The sequence below is a fragment of the Myotis yumanensis genome, unplaced genomic scaffold (genome assembly GCF_028538775.1).
Source record: "Myotis yumanensis isolate MYYU_CA2020_CCGP unplaced genomic scaffold, mMyoYum1.0.hap1 SCAF_3, whole genome shotgun sequence".
Lineage (NCBI taxonomy): Eukaryota > Metazoa > Chordata > Mammalia > Chiroptera > Vespertilionidae > Myotis > Myotis yumanensis.
The window spans coordinates 29,294,773-29,308,784 of NW_027223754.1; the positions used below are offsets into that span (position 1 = coordinate 29,294,773).

Below are 14,012 nucleotides of genomic sequence, written 5' to 3' on the forward strand. Positions count from 1 at the left end.
GCTGGAACAAAGGAGCCCACCACAGTCCATTCCAGCTCCCAGGGTGAGTGTGGCGATGTGCACCTTTACTCCAAGGGCAGAGAAACCCGGGCAGGGAGGGGGGCCAGGTGGCCACAGCCCCAAACCAGCTGGCGATGCCAGACGTCCCCACCCCTTGGAGCAGGACTGCCCTTTCTACCCCAGCCTGGATCTTATGAGGGAGGCCGGGCAGAACCTGGCTCCTCTCTGTAGCTGGCCTATGTGGGTGACGGGCTAAGCCATCCCCAGAAGGTCCCCCCGCCCCTCACTCCCTGCACACCCTCCATTCACAGCCAGCGCCAAAGCGCAGGCTTGACGCACCTGTGCTGGTCTTCAGGAGCAGCCACAGCCCGGAGATGTCCTGGGACAGCAAGGAGATGAGACTTAAGGTCATGCTGTCGCCCGCCAGCGCGCCGGCGTCAGGAGGCGGCGACCTGCCTCCAGGAACGCCCGTCCTGGGCGCACAAAGAAAGGCTGCGAGGCTCCATCTTTGGGCCGGCCGCCCGCCGCTGGCCGCTGCAGGGACACAGACTGCTGGTGCTCTGCAGGGCTGCCTGCCCGCCGGCTCCCCCAGGGCCTCGGGTTGGCTGTCCCCGAAGCAGGAGCCCTCGGCTGTGGCCTCTAATTCTGCCTGCGGACAGTTAACTGTTGAGACTCCAGCGGCACGGAGGCTCCCGCAGCAGCAGCAGCTGCGGCCCTTTGTGTCGCCCGTCCGGACCCTCCCTGCAGGAGCCCCGCGCTCAGCCGCTGTCAGTCCTCTAAGCCCTGTGGGGCTGCCACCCCGGGGCCGGGTCTGGACCTTCTGGCCCCAGGACACCTCCCCAGGATGAAGACAGGCTGCAGAGCCGCACACTTAGGCGGCTGCGTGATGCTGCTCTTTTGTGTCTGTCCATCTGAGCTCCTTTGAAAGCTGTGTGCATGCCGCATAGTCCTGTGCGCCAGAGGGTCCTCAGCGGCTGAGTGCAGAGCGCCCCCTAGGGGCTGAGAACGCGGAAGATGGAATAAAGGGGATGCTCCATAGACGGGGATCCCTGGGGAGCTCGTTAAAGTGCAGGCTTCCATGGGGGAGGGTGGCACTGAGATTCTAACGAGCTCCCCGGTGAAGGTGACGGTGACGGGAGGTAGCTAGTCTGCAGACAAGCTTGTGAGCAGGAAGAACCCCCGGGGGGAAGGGGACCAGGCACTTGAATCCAGTGCTGGAGCCGACACACCTGGAGAGGACAGTCCTGTAAGCTCACGCCTCAGGGCCAGCACTGAGCAGGTGTCCACAGCCTTTGCAGGCTTTGTTCCTACACCTGCCATTGGCATATAATGTTGCTGACACACTTGCCCCCTGCCTGGGCGCCGACAGAGGCCACCAAGTCCTGCAGGCTCATGCTGTTGGGGGCATCTGTCACTGCAGCAGCAGCTGACATCGACCCCGATCCACCCCTCCCCTCTTTGTTCCTGTCACCTGGTCTGGTTCTGAACCTGGGCTTGCTGGGTAATTCCCATCCTTTTCTTTCTCATGGCCCCTCCTCAACCTGACACTGCAGGCGTGTTCTGTGAGCACAACCCTTACAACGTGTTCCCAGGGACTGGGAACCTCGAGACATTCAAGTCGATCAGGGCACAAGTGCCTAGGGTGGCGGGCAAGGCCCTTTACAGCCCAGCTCCTCCTGTGGCCAGACTTCACTCACATTACCTACCCCCGCGTCCCCCGGCTCACAGCATCGGCAGGTCCCTGCCACGCTGAGCACAACCTGCTCCTGAAGCCTGCTTGGGGGTGGCTGAGGCCTGACCTCCTGCAGAGGCCCACGACGGCCCACGCCCAGCTCTACCCTCCTGCCCGGAGCCCCTGGCGAGCCCCCTGCCCCATTGCACTGGGCAGAACTCCTGGTGCCAAAAGATACCTGGGCTTTTAGCATCGTGGCAGGTGCACTTCGAGTGGGTAATGGACAGCCAGGGAAGAGGACTATCCTGAGAAAGATGCTGTCAGACCTGAAGCTCTATTTACGAGAAGTGACGTTTTTAAACAGGAGGATGGAGGTGCCGCATAGCAGAGGAGGGGCCATGATGACATCCACCTAACCACACACCCAATTTATTCCCCACGCTCCCCACTCTGTCCCAGCATAGTCTCGGCCTCATGTCTCCCGGCCCACGGCAGATGCCCAAGTGACACTAGGCAGCAGGATGTGTTGTCAGGAAGGCAATGGCGGCCACTCTGCTTACTGCCATTTAGACCAGAGGCGCCTGCACCCATGGAGGGGAGGCCAGCTGATCTGGGGCCACCACGCCGCTCCTCTGTGGAGGAAAGCTCCCCTGCACCCTTAGTCTGGGAGGGGCTGCTGATGTCCGACTTGGTGCTCTCCATGAGCTGCTCTGGTGGACAATCCCAAGAGCGCATTGGGGCTGGGCCAGCGAGGGGAGTCACATGCCTGGGGAAGCCCAGGCTCGAGGCTCGGCCCCACGGCCCGTCTGTCCTTTCTCTCACCCATTTTAGAACAGCTCCCTCGGGGAGCTCCTGGCTGCTGGTGACCCTCCCAACGCAAGGACTTCCTTAGCTGGAAAGAAATGATAGATGCTGTACTTTACTATAAATGTGGCTTGTTTATTTATTTGAGAAAATTCAGCTGGTCAAAATCTGCAATATGTAGCACACACTATGGACAACATCATACTTTAAACACACAATGTGTACAGGACTGCTTTCCTAGTCGGCCCAGCCCAGAAACCTGCAGCCTGAAGTGTGCGGGCTCCTCCGGGCCTGGCTGCAGCCCCAGTTCCTGCCCCGCTGAGCTCCAATGTTTACAAAAGCCTGGCATTAATCCTTCCTCGTCCAGAGATACAAGAAAAGCCAACCAGGGCATCGAACAGTCTCCTCATGGGCAAAGCGGTGTCCCCTCGAACCTGAGAAAACTCTCTGTGTCACTTTACGAGAGGCTCTGGACCCTGAATTATGCAGAGCAGAACCAGGTCATTTTCTGCTCAGTGACTAACTGGGAGGAGCCATCCTGGATTACAGGCAGCGCCCTTATTTGCTGAGGCCTTTCCTCACCACCTGGCCTTGTTTCGTTGTCATGGCTACCAGGTGAGGCAGGTGTCACTGCTCAGCAGTCAGCTCGGCAAAGCCTCGGAAAGAAGGGAGAGCTGGACACAGTGGTCACGGAGTCCTCCCCATGCCCACGGCCCAGCTGGCTACTGTCCTCCTCCCATGTCCTCCTCCTGCTTCCTGCTCCCCATCCTCCTCCTGTGCCCTCCTGAGTCCTCCCCAGCACCCTCCTCCCATGTCCACTCCCACGGCCCCTCCCTCCGTGATCTTACTGAGCTTCTTTGGCTCCGAAATCATCACGGCCCTAGTCCTTCCTACCCCCTGGCTGCTTCCCCTTAGCGGTTCTGTCCTCAGTTCTCACGACCTGCAGGCCCCGTCCATTCAGCTCTCCTAAGCCAAATGAACCGTCCCTGCCCCCAAAGTCAACCCACTGCTATTGGATGCAAAGCAGACTTCTTGGGGTGACATGCAGGCCTGCGGGAGCTGACCGGGTGGCTGTCCTCCCGCTGGCCTTGGTCACCCACCCCGACTCCTCACTTCCACAGCGAGCTCCAGCCGTGGAGCACGGCAGTGACCCTGAGCGAGGTGTGCAGGTGCCTCTCCATCCTGGGGCCACGTGCCACATGGCATGAGGGACCTGCAGGGAAGCTGGGGGCGGGGGGGGGGGGGGGAGACAGCAGGTCCCTCAGTGTGTCTCAGCACATGAGCACCTCAGTTCCATGCACCCGATGAAGTGAATCTGCGGGCTATATCGTCCAGTTTAAACTAATGCTCAGCAAAGAACCAAGTGGCCTAAGAGAAGACAAGTCGGACTGATACCCAAGCACAGGTGAACCAAGATGACAGGTGGCCCAGTGAGAGCTGGGAAGACAGGGCCCCAAACAATGAAAACTCTCCAGGTCAGTGTGTTTAATCGTAAGTGAGAAAGCAATTCCCACTAGGCTGAGAGCATCTTCCCAAATCGGTAATCTTAGGTGTGCCATTTATTTATTTATTTATTTTAAATATATTTTTTACTGATTTTTTACAGAGAGGAAGGGAGAGGGATAGAGAGTTAGAAACATCGATGAGAGAGAAACATCGACCAGCTGCCTCCTGCACACCCCCCACTGGGGATGTGCCCGCAACCAAGGTACATGCCCTTGACTGGAATCGAACCCGGGACCCTTCAGTCCGCAGGCCGATGCTCTATACACTGAGCCAAACCGATCAGGGCAGGTGTGCCATTTATAAAAGCTCCCATGCACAAAAGGCAACTTTCTCAACAAAATAATCTAATTGAATAGTGATGTGAGTTTTGAGCCCAGTAAACATACACCCATTAAAAAATAAAAATTTAACACCGCCTACTTAGTTCGTAAGAACAACAGATTAGCATTAAGAAAGAGACATTTCCTTGACATCAAGGAAAAGGGAGATTCGTCAGCTGAATTTCAACACCATCTGCATAATTGCTGAAGGAAACCAAGGTTCAAGATAGAGAACCCAGCCTCCTGCCCACGCTCCCATCTCAGCCGCGATGGCTATGAAAACAACTTCATTAGAACTGAAAGAGCCTGGTGTGGGATCTGCTCTGATTCATTATGTCAGGTGTGGGAACACTGGGAACCTATTGAGTCATATGACTCTTACTTAAAACATGTTTTTATAATAAGAGCAATAATGTTTTTCCATACTATTAATAAAATTAAAAAGCATTAATATCTAACCTCTCCTCACTGAGACATCTTGGATCTTTGTGTGTATAGCTGACCACGAACAACATGGATTTGAACTGCGAGGGTCCCCAGTAATTACATGCAATATTGCAAAAGTATTTCCTGTTCCTTATGATTTTCTTAATAACATCTTCTTCTCTCTAGTTTGCTTTATTATAAGAATACAGTGTATACTAATATGCATTAACTTTTTGTCATTTGTAAGGCTTCTGATCAACAGTAGGCTAATAGTAGTTAAGTTCTGGGGGAGTCAAAAGTTAGATGCGGATTTCTTGACTGCCTGGGAGGTTGGCACTCCCAACCCGGGGTCGTTCAAGGATCAAGTGCATGTCATGGTTAGCAGAGCAGTCCTTGCATGTCATTTGTAAGTCATCACACCTGGGCGGGGTGGACACCGGGAGAAGCACAGGCCCGGGTTTAGAGGCCACCACCCATGCTCCTGCTCTCTCACACCTGCCTCGCCTCTCCATGCCCTGTGCCTGGCTAGGGCCAGCCCACCGTTAGGGCACCACAGTGGCTGGGCCTGGACCAGCCCACCTTCCCAAGGGACCCTCATGCCTTGATTCCTTTCCTTGAAGAGGATTTGGGAACAGAAGCCAGTTCAAACTACCGAAGGTCTTTGTGGCGCTGAGTGTCGTTCCCTTTGCTTTGCACAGATATGGTCCCCGTCCCTCACCGCCCTCACTGGCCCCAGGTCCCACTTCCTGGCTCAGGGGTCTGGCCTGGCCCCTTGGCCCCACGCAGCTCTCTCCGGATTTCTTTGTCTGCCTCCTGAGGTTTTCTGTTGGTTTTATTTTAGGTTCGAAGCCTGGGCTGCAGTCTTCTGTAAAGGCAGGTGGGGTGGCCTGCTCCCACGGCTCCTCACAGGCTGGTCCTCAGCACCTGCTAATGGGCTCTCGACTCACAGAGGGTCTCACACCAAAGGCAGCACAGCTCTTCCTCCTCCTCGAACCCCAGACAGCCTACACTCTAATGGCCCCAGTTCACAGCAAGCACGGCCGGTTGCCATCTCCTTTCCTCCTGGGGTTCCCTGTGTGTTGTCCCTTCTGCCAGAATGTCCAGACCAAGCATGGCCTGGCTCGCTCTGTGCACACGCACCTGGGAGTCGTGGCTTCCTGTGACATTGGGGTCACAGACTATACATGGAGCTCTGCTGGACCTTAGTCTGTGGAGTTCAAGTGGCCAAAGGTGCTGGGCAGGTCTGACCGCCTGTTCTGGAGGGGCTGGTTTCTGTCCGGTTTCCACATCACCCGGCATTATGGGCAGCCCGAGACAAGGACACTTGAATCAGGTGGCCCAGTCAAATTATCCAGAAGCAAGGACGTATCCACCCACCCTCCCTGCACCAGCCACAGAGTGTGGAGAGCCTTGGTCACGATGCCAGGGCCGGGATGGAGCCCACGCTGGGCCACCGAGTCTGGGCCACAGAGAACACCCCCACCCCCTCTGCATTCTCGCAGGCTTCCCTTCTATCTAACTTCAAATTGATTCTGGCAGCCTGATCAGCTTGGCTAATAAGTCACCATAGCCCGGCTGGTGTGGCTCAGTGGTTGAATGTTAACCTATGAACCAGGAGGTCACGGTTCGATTCCTGGTCAGGGGTTTCAGGCTCCGCCCTCAGTGGGGGCGTGCAGGAGGCAGCTGATCCACGATTCTCTCCCATCATGGATGTTTCTATCTCTCTCCCTCTCCCTTCCTCTCTGAAAGTCAGGAATATGTAAAAGTCACCATAGCCCAGCCAGTGTGGATCAGCGGATGAGTGTTGATTCAGGAACCAGGAGGTCACGGTTTGATTGCAGGTCAGGGCACAATGCCCAGGTTTTGGGCTCAATCACCAGTAGGGGGCGTGCAGGAGGCAGCCGATCACTGTTTCTCTCTCATCAATGTTTCTATCTCTTTACCCCTCTCCCTTCCTCTCTCTCTAAAAATCAATAAAACCATATATAAAAAAAGTCGCCATCACCCTCCCAGTCAGGCCTCCTCCCCGGCCCTGTCTGGTCTCCTCACCCTCTGCCCCTGCTCCAAGCTGCCCCATTTCTCAAACTCCTCAGTTTTCCATTTCATTGTACCTTTGAGTCTGTTTCCCAGTTATTTTATGCGCGTTCCCTCCCCAAGCGCAGCAGAGACGAATGCTTTGGGATTGCCCAGAGTGGGATCATAGCTCCACTGACTCTCTGTGGGGTCCTCAGGTTTCCTTTTGCTGGTGTTGGATACTGCACATAATACATGTGCACAGAAGTCCCAGTGTGGGTGCGCACGAAGGTTTTACTTAGGGAGGTACAGGAACCCGAGCCTGAAAGACCCAGAGCACCTCGGGGAGGCCCAGCAGAAGCCAGTGGATGCCCGACAACTTGGGTGCAACTCTACACGAGGGGCCCAGAACCCCTCCTGCGGGTCCCAGAGCAGAAGTGCCACCCGCAGGGGCGGTGAGCAGGGCCAGGGCACCACCCCCTGCCTGGTCTCCATGAGCCAAACAGGAAGACGCTCTTTGTCTCACTGGAAAAACAGACACCGGAGCCTCAGACACCGGCTCTCAACAATGAGCTTCTCCCTCCTTCTGGGCAGGGCCGGCACCCAAGTACTTATCAGATCCATCCATCCCTGCCTCCCAGGAAGCGGGAACAACTGCTCTATTTTTCCACTGGAGCTGTGACCTGGAGGAAAGGACCTGGGCAGGGAGCAGCATTCTCCTCCTCCTAGATCAACAGCTCATGTCACAAACCCAGCCATTCCAGGTGGGTGCTGTGGGATAGACACACAGTGCAGAGAGCAAACACAGCTGGAGCCTTAGGTTAAATAAAATGCCACCGTAGCCGGATTTAGGAGGGTGTGGAGAGGGGACATGTGCTGTTCTGGGTTGGACTGTGGTGACCTCGGTCTCAGGACCCACCAAGGCTCTGGATGGGAATTCCGGATTCTAAATCCGACCACTGGGCTGGGTCTCGGTGTCCTCCGTGGACAGTAGTAGGACAAGGTGACCTCACACTTCAGGGCTCACAATGACTGCTCCATCCATGCCATGGTAGGACCCTGGCCACAGGCACAGAGGAAGGCAGCCCTGGGGCTGGACCCCTGCAGGGACCCCGGCCCACACCTGGGATGTGGAGGTGGAGACCAGCCGGGTCTGGGGTGCCAGGTGTGTCTGAAGGTCTGAGCAGGAGTTTCATGGGGGTGGTGGGAGAGGGAGGGGCCGCTCAGATGCCAGGCAGGAGGCTCGCCCATACGAGCCACATGTGGAAACACAAGCAGCCCTGTGCTTGCAGGTAGGTGGGTGCTACAGGTGTCAGCGCTCGAGAGAGCTAAGAGGGCAGGCGCCAGATCTCAGCATTGGGAGCCTGCACCCAAAGGCCCATTGGATCCGCGTCTAAGGAAGACCAAACTGGTGACGGGCTCGGAAATTGGACAACAGCAATGCTTGCAATGCAGGTGGTTCCTGAGCCCTGGCTGCAGAGGGCTCTGTCCCTAAGCATCCCATGGCATTTTCCATCACTCCTTCAAGGACACCCTCAACAGGCAGTGGCGTTTATAGCACAGACTGGAGCCGAGAGCCAAGTGCCTGGTTGAGTCCCAGCTCTGTGCCCATCTAGTGCACAGCGAGCTTGGCCGCAAAGTGGGGTGATGGCAGCCACTCACAGGATTGTTACAAGGACAATATAAGCCTGGACATGGGAGCAATGCTGGGGACTCATGCAAGCCGCCGAATGAAGCAATGTCCTGTTAAGGATGGGAGGAGCAGACACACAGATGAGCTCCATATACCTCAGAAAAGATGAGACCAGGAAAGGAGACCAAGAGTCAGGTGTGTGTGTGTGGTGGTGGCGGGGGTGGGGGGGGGGGGGGGTGGGGGTGGGCGCGGTCATCCCTGAAAAATGACCCTGGGCAAACACCTGGGGGTCCCAGCAGCCCTATGAGGAAGGTGTCAGCATTCCCATTTTACATATGATAAGACTGAGCCTCTTGTCTCAGTTCACAGAGAGGAAGGGGCTGAACCAGGATCTGTACCCAGCCGGATGGTTCCAGAGCAACCTCCATGGCACACCTGAATCCACAGCAGCTGAGCTGGGTTGCATGGTGCCTGCCTGGCCACCTGCAGCCTCCCTGGGCTACATGCAGGAGGTATCAGACTTCAGGCCCCGGGTAGAGGTGATCTCAAGAAGAGGAAGGGCACCTCAGAGAACAGAGAACATTTGTGTTTACAGCATGACTTTCTCCTGAGATGACGTTGTGTTGCAGTGGGTCTCACCGTAGGACTTGACAAGCAGGGCCGTGGGGCCCATTGGTTACTGAGCGGGGCCTTTACCCAGGTCCCTGACCAGCGGAATGAGTCAAGAGGGATCACTGAAGGTCAATGCAATGTCTTAAAATATGTTTTAAAAGTGTTTCCCCGCCGTAATCGTTTTGGCTCAGTGGATAGAGCGTCGACCTGCAGACTGAAAGGTCCCAGGTTCAATTCCGGTCAAAGGCATGTACCTTGGTTGCGGGCACATCCCCAGTAGGGAGTGTGCAGGAGGCAGCTGATCGATGTTTCTCTCTCATCGATGTTTCTAACTCTCTATCCCTCTCCCTTCCTCTCTGTAAAAAAATAAAAATAAAAATAAATTAATAAAAAATATATATATTTTTAAAAAGTGTTTCCCCAACCCCTAAGATGCTTTTACAAGTGCAGCTTCCAGACTCACACCGAGAACCCCCCCCTCGGGCCTTCAGGGCAAGTCCCAGGGCCTCCCCTGGGCTGTGCCACCCTGCTCCTGCCCCACGAACCCAACTCAGACATGCGCTCGGTTCTCCGTGTCCACACCCAGCGCGCTCGTGTGCTTCTTCATTTACCAGGGAAGAGGAGGTGGTGTGGATCTGGAAGTGCCCCCAGGAGCAAGGTGCAGAGTTCTGAGGACGTGTCTCAAAGCCCGGCCTGGGAACAGACTTCTCTCCTGCACCCCATTGCAGGCTTCCCTGGGACCCGGACAGATCCCTGCTTTCAAAATGTTCTCCTCTAGACTCTCTCGAGTCCCTGCAATTCATTCCATTCTGGGTGAGGGTTCTTGTTCTGCCCTAACCCCATCCCCGTCACCAAGTTGCTATTTCTTCTTTGTCTGCGTGGCACTCCTTCGGACAACCTATATGTCTTCATAGTCCAGATTCAACCCTTTAAAGACCATCCTAGTGTTCTCTGCCCAGACTGTTGTGGTAGCCAGGCCAGCTTATCTTTCCTGGGGAGTTGAAGCTTACTTCCTCCATCGGTGGTCACTGAACATGGCAGGGAAATAGCAGGTACTAATCACAAGGACTATGGTGACACGTGAGTATACTTACTGGGAATCTTACCACACCCGACTCCAGGACTACGTGCCATCAGTGGGCCTCTCACACCCCGTCCCAGGCGTGGGCGGCCCCACAGGACCCTGGCTGAGGAGTGGCCCTACATCCAGAACTGAAGGGGTTTTGAGGAACCTCCACATCTAGAACATCTAGGAAAGGCTTCTCCAAGTTGGTCAGTCATCTTGGAAAGGTCTTCTTTCACTCCAGACATTTTCTAAGGCTCAACCTTTGCTTTCAGATCAATTTGAGACACAGACCCGCCAGAAGTGCAGGTAGAGAGGCAGCTCAGGGCGCGGCCGGTCATCGGCCCCACGGTTCCTGCAGCTGGTGATCGACAGGTTGAAAACAGGCCACAGAGCAGGAGCTCCGGGACCATCCATCTGTTGTCTTAAAATCAAGCTTTTACTGAGAGGTAATTGTGGACTCGCACGTGGTTGTGGAAAATGATGGAGAGAAATCCTGAAACCTAACTTCTCCAACAGTGACATCCTGCAAAACTCCAATGAAGCTCCAGGGTGGCATCAAGACACAAACATGCCCTTTGATGGCCAGCACCTCATCTCTCCACCCCCACCACCTCCTTTTTCTTTTAAGTGAAGTGGTGTTTATTTTGTGGTCATATTTTATGTGTATTTTTATGTCAAAGGGAGAATGATTAATCAAGTAAGCTGTTGGTCTTTGCAGCATTCTCCCCGTCCTTACTCACCTTCCGTCAAGGAAGGCTCATGCTCAGCCGAACAAACACATCTTTTGAATTGAAGCAATTTCCCATGTATTTGCAATGTCATCCATGAGTCGGATCTTTTTCGTTCGGACCTACATGCCAGCTCTCACAGACATCGCCAGTTCTAAAATGGGCTCCATCACCCCATCTCCTTCCCTGACATCTGTCTCCATCAATGGCGCCACCACCTACCCCCCCAAATCCCAAGCCAGAGGCCTTAGAACCATCCTGACAACTCTCCCTGGAAAACATCCCCAGTGCTGTCTGTTCGCCCCCTGCGTCTCCCCAGCCGCTCCCCACCCACCCCCCTCTCTCTGCTACCACAGCGGTGCAGAACCTCACTGTCTGTGAGCTGGGCTGCCCCAGAGGTTCTCGGTGACTGCTTCCCCATCTCTAATCTCTCCCCACCGAATCCACATTGCCTTACTGAAACAGGAGCTTCATTGTACATCGCTGCTGCAAGCCTAGGGCCTCGGGTTAAAAGTCAAGTTCCTAGACAGAAATCCCCACCTGCCTGTCTGGCTACGGCCCCTGCCTCCCGGAACCGTTCCCGTGTTCGTATCAGCACACATGTTTCTTGACCTGGGATGCCCCCTCCCATGGTCTCTGGGCCGCCTTTCCCATCACAGACCACAAGCCTCTCCAGGACCAGGAGCCGCCCTGACCCTCATCTTGCAGGACCTGAGCTGGAGCAGGATGCTCGGCACACGGGGGTGACGACGGAGCCAAGGCGGCCACGTGAGCGTTTTTTTGGCTTTGCCTGGAGCCTGAGCCTTGTGCAGACACTGTGCGATAAACACCAGGCGTTGACAGAAAGCGTTCTCTTTTATCTTGCTCAGAGCTCAAATATAATTTAGAAGTCACTGTTTTTAAAAATCAGAATGTAAGCGAACCTCTCGGTGTTTTCGAGGTTACGCTGATCTACAATGACTACGGAAGTCCTAATGCAACTTAAAAATAATTGACGAAGAGAGTGGCTGTGAAATGTTAGGAAGAGGGGAGGGGTAAATCAAGTAAGTGCCATGTATCCTCACCCTGCCTCTCCCCCCTCCGCTTTTCAAAAAAAATCCAAACTAGAACATTCTCTATCAGGTTCATAAAGAAGGCGATCTGGTGAGAAGTTGTCTACCACATCACTACGCAGCTGGCTCAGCCAACCCGTTCAACACTCGCCTTCTTGGGAGTTGTGCTGATTTCCAAAATCTACTCTCATGGGACAAAGACTCCACCATCTACAGAGGCCAAAAACGAGCCGCTGGAGTGTGTCCAAGTCCTTGGCGGCTCCATCAGACAGGAACCGACGGCCTGTGTGTCTGCCATCCTCGGACAGACAAGTTGGGGTGTGCTCACACTTGGCCTGTAGCACACAACAACTCAGGTCAGGCATATTCCTGAGCACACAGTGGTTTCTATTAATAAAAAGGAATACTTTTTTGTTTTGTTTCAGGAATTATTTTAAATACAATGAGAAGATTACTAAGGCATGTACAAAAAAGGAACTTTGAACAAGAAATGGTCCTCTGGCCTGGAATCCCACACGCAGGCTGAGCACTGACGAGTGGGCATGTGGTCGAGACCAGAACAATCCAAATCCTGACCGAAAATGAGTTATTTCTGGTAACGTAAGGCATGAGGAGGTCTCCTGACTCTGGAATTCACAGCATCCTTCACAGGCCACGGAGGGCAGCCAGCTGCACGTCCGTCCTGGTCTCACCCAGCTGAAAGACGGGGCATAAAAAGCGAACGTCTGAGGAATGTTCTAAAATGCAAATTTCAGTTGCCTTCTAAGCGGTCCCATTTAGCATGAGTTTTCACCTAACGCATTTACAAAATCTCAGGGATTTTTGGAATGCTTCTGATAAAATTTCCAACATGCTAATGAAATCATGCTTTAAGAACATCTGCTTTACTCCACGGAATGAGTCAAGCAACTAGAAAATGTGTTGGAAACGAGTTTGTGTCATTCAGGAAAATACCCACCGTAATAGGGGAATTAGGTTACACAACACATGGGACAAAATACCCTGAAGAGGAAGGCAGGCTGGCCAACTTTCTTAGAGACACTTTAAGGAAGTTCTAGGTGAATGCCTGGGCTCACTTCTAAGTTTAGTTCAGACTGTGCTTTTTGGAGTGAGCACACCTTCACCTCAGGGCCCTGAACAGAAGCAGCACTCTCCTCCCTGGGGCCCCACCACCAGGTGAAGTGGACCCAGGTGCCAGACCTCGTCTGCGGGCAGGGGGTGCCAAGGGTAGCTTCTCGGGGCAGGAAGAAGCAGGTTTCAAGAGCCCTGTTCCAGCTCAGGCAGCTCTTCCCATTGATCTCTCTCTCCTGAAGTTGATTAATATCCCTGGCAGGTTCTCCTGCCCGATTGTGATCTATCCCAAATGCTCATAAAGCACATAGGGTGATAGTCCAGCGTTCTCTCCAGGAATGAGCATGGGCTTGGCACACGGTAGCACCCAGTCCCTGCTTCTCAATGAATGAATGAAGGGATGAATGAAGAAAAGCATTTCTTGGGTCCTTGACACTTTCGTTAATTCATTTGTTCTTCGCTTAGTGCAGAAAAGTTTATTTTTCTGAAAGTTTGTTCTATAGGAGTCATGGAGGGTACTCTGATCACTCATTCGGGCAATCTTAGAAAATAAACGTTTACTCACAAGAGTGGACATATTTCACACAGATGTTGAATAAAATTGCAAACGGGCAATTATCAAACCCAATGCTTCCCGCCCCGTCTAGTCCAGAGGTGTGTTCTTTTATATTTCTCAAGGCTCCCTCTGCATGATGTGTGTTTGTGCTGGATCTATCTAACACACTCTTTACTTTCTGTGTGTGTGTTTTTTTTATAAAAATATATTTTTATTGATTTCAGAAATGAAGGGAGAGGGAGAGGGAGATAGAAACATCAATGATAAGAGAGAATCACTGATCGGCTGCCTCCTGCACGCCCCCAACTGGGGGTCAAGCCCACAACCTGAGCATGTGTCCTTGACCAGATTCGAACCTGGGACCCTTCAGTCCACAGTCCAACGCTCTATCCACTGAGCCAAACCAGCCAGGGCTACTTTCCGTTCTTGAAAACCATTCTTTTTCTAGAGATGTAGAAAACGTAGTCCCCCAACCCCAACTTTTCTGTGATGCTGTAGGATTTAGAACAAAACTCCCACAACAGGTTTTTGCAGTAGTGTGGCCCACACATTT

The 14,012-nt window shown here is 53.8% G+C and overlaps 1 protein-coding gene across 7 annotated transcripts in view; it reads right to left on the bottom strand.

Moving 5' to 3' along the window:
- MCF2L (MCF.2 cell line derived transforming sequence like) overlaps positions 1-14,012 on the bottom strand; it is a 187,848-nt gene that overhangs the window by 72,813 nt on the left and 101,023 nt on the right. The window contains exon 1 of one of the 7 annotated variants that reach the window (XM_070408568.1): positions 340-487. The exons of the other annotated variants lie outside the window; for them this stretch is intronic. Coding sequence (XP_070264669.1) covers positions 340-412 — 73 coding nt within the window. The 5' untranslated portion in view covers positions 413-487. Of the gene's footprint in view, positions 1-339; positions 488-14,012 lie in introns of those variants that run through there. 7 annotated transcript variants of the gene reach the window in all.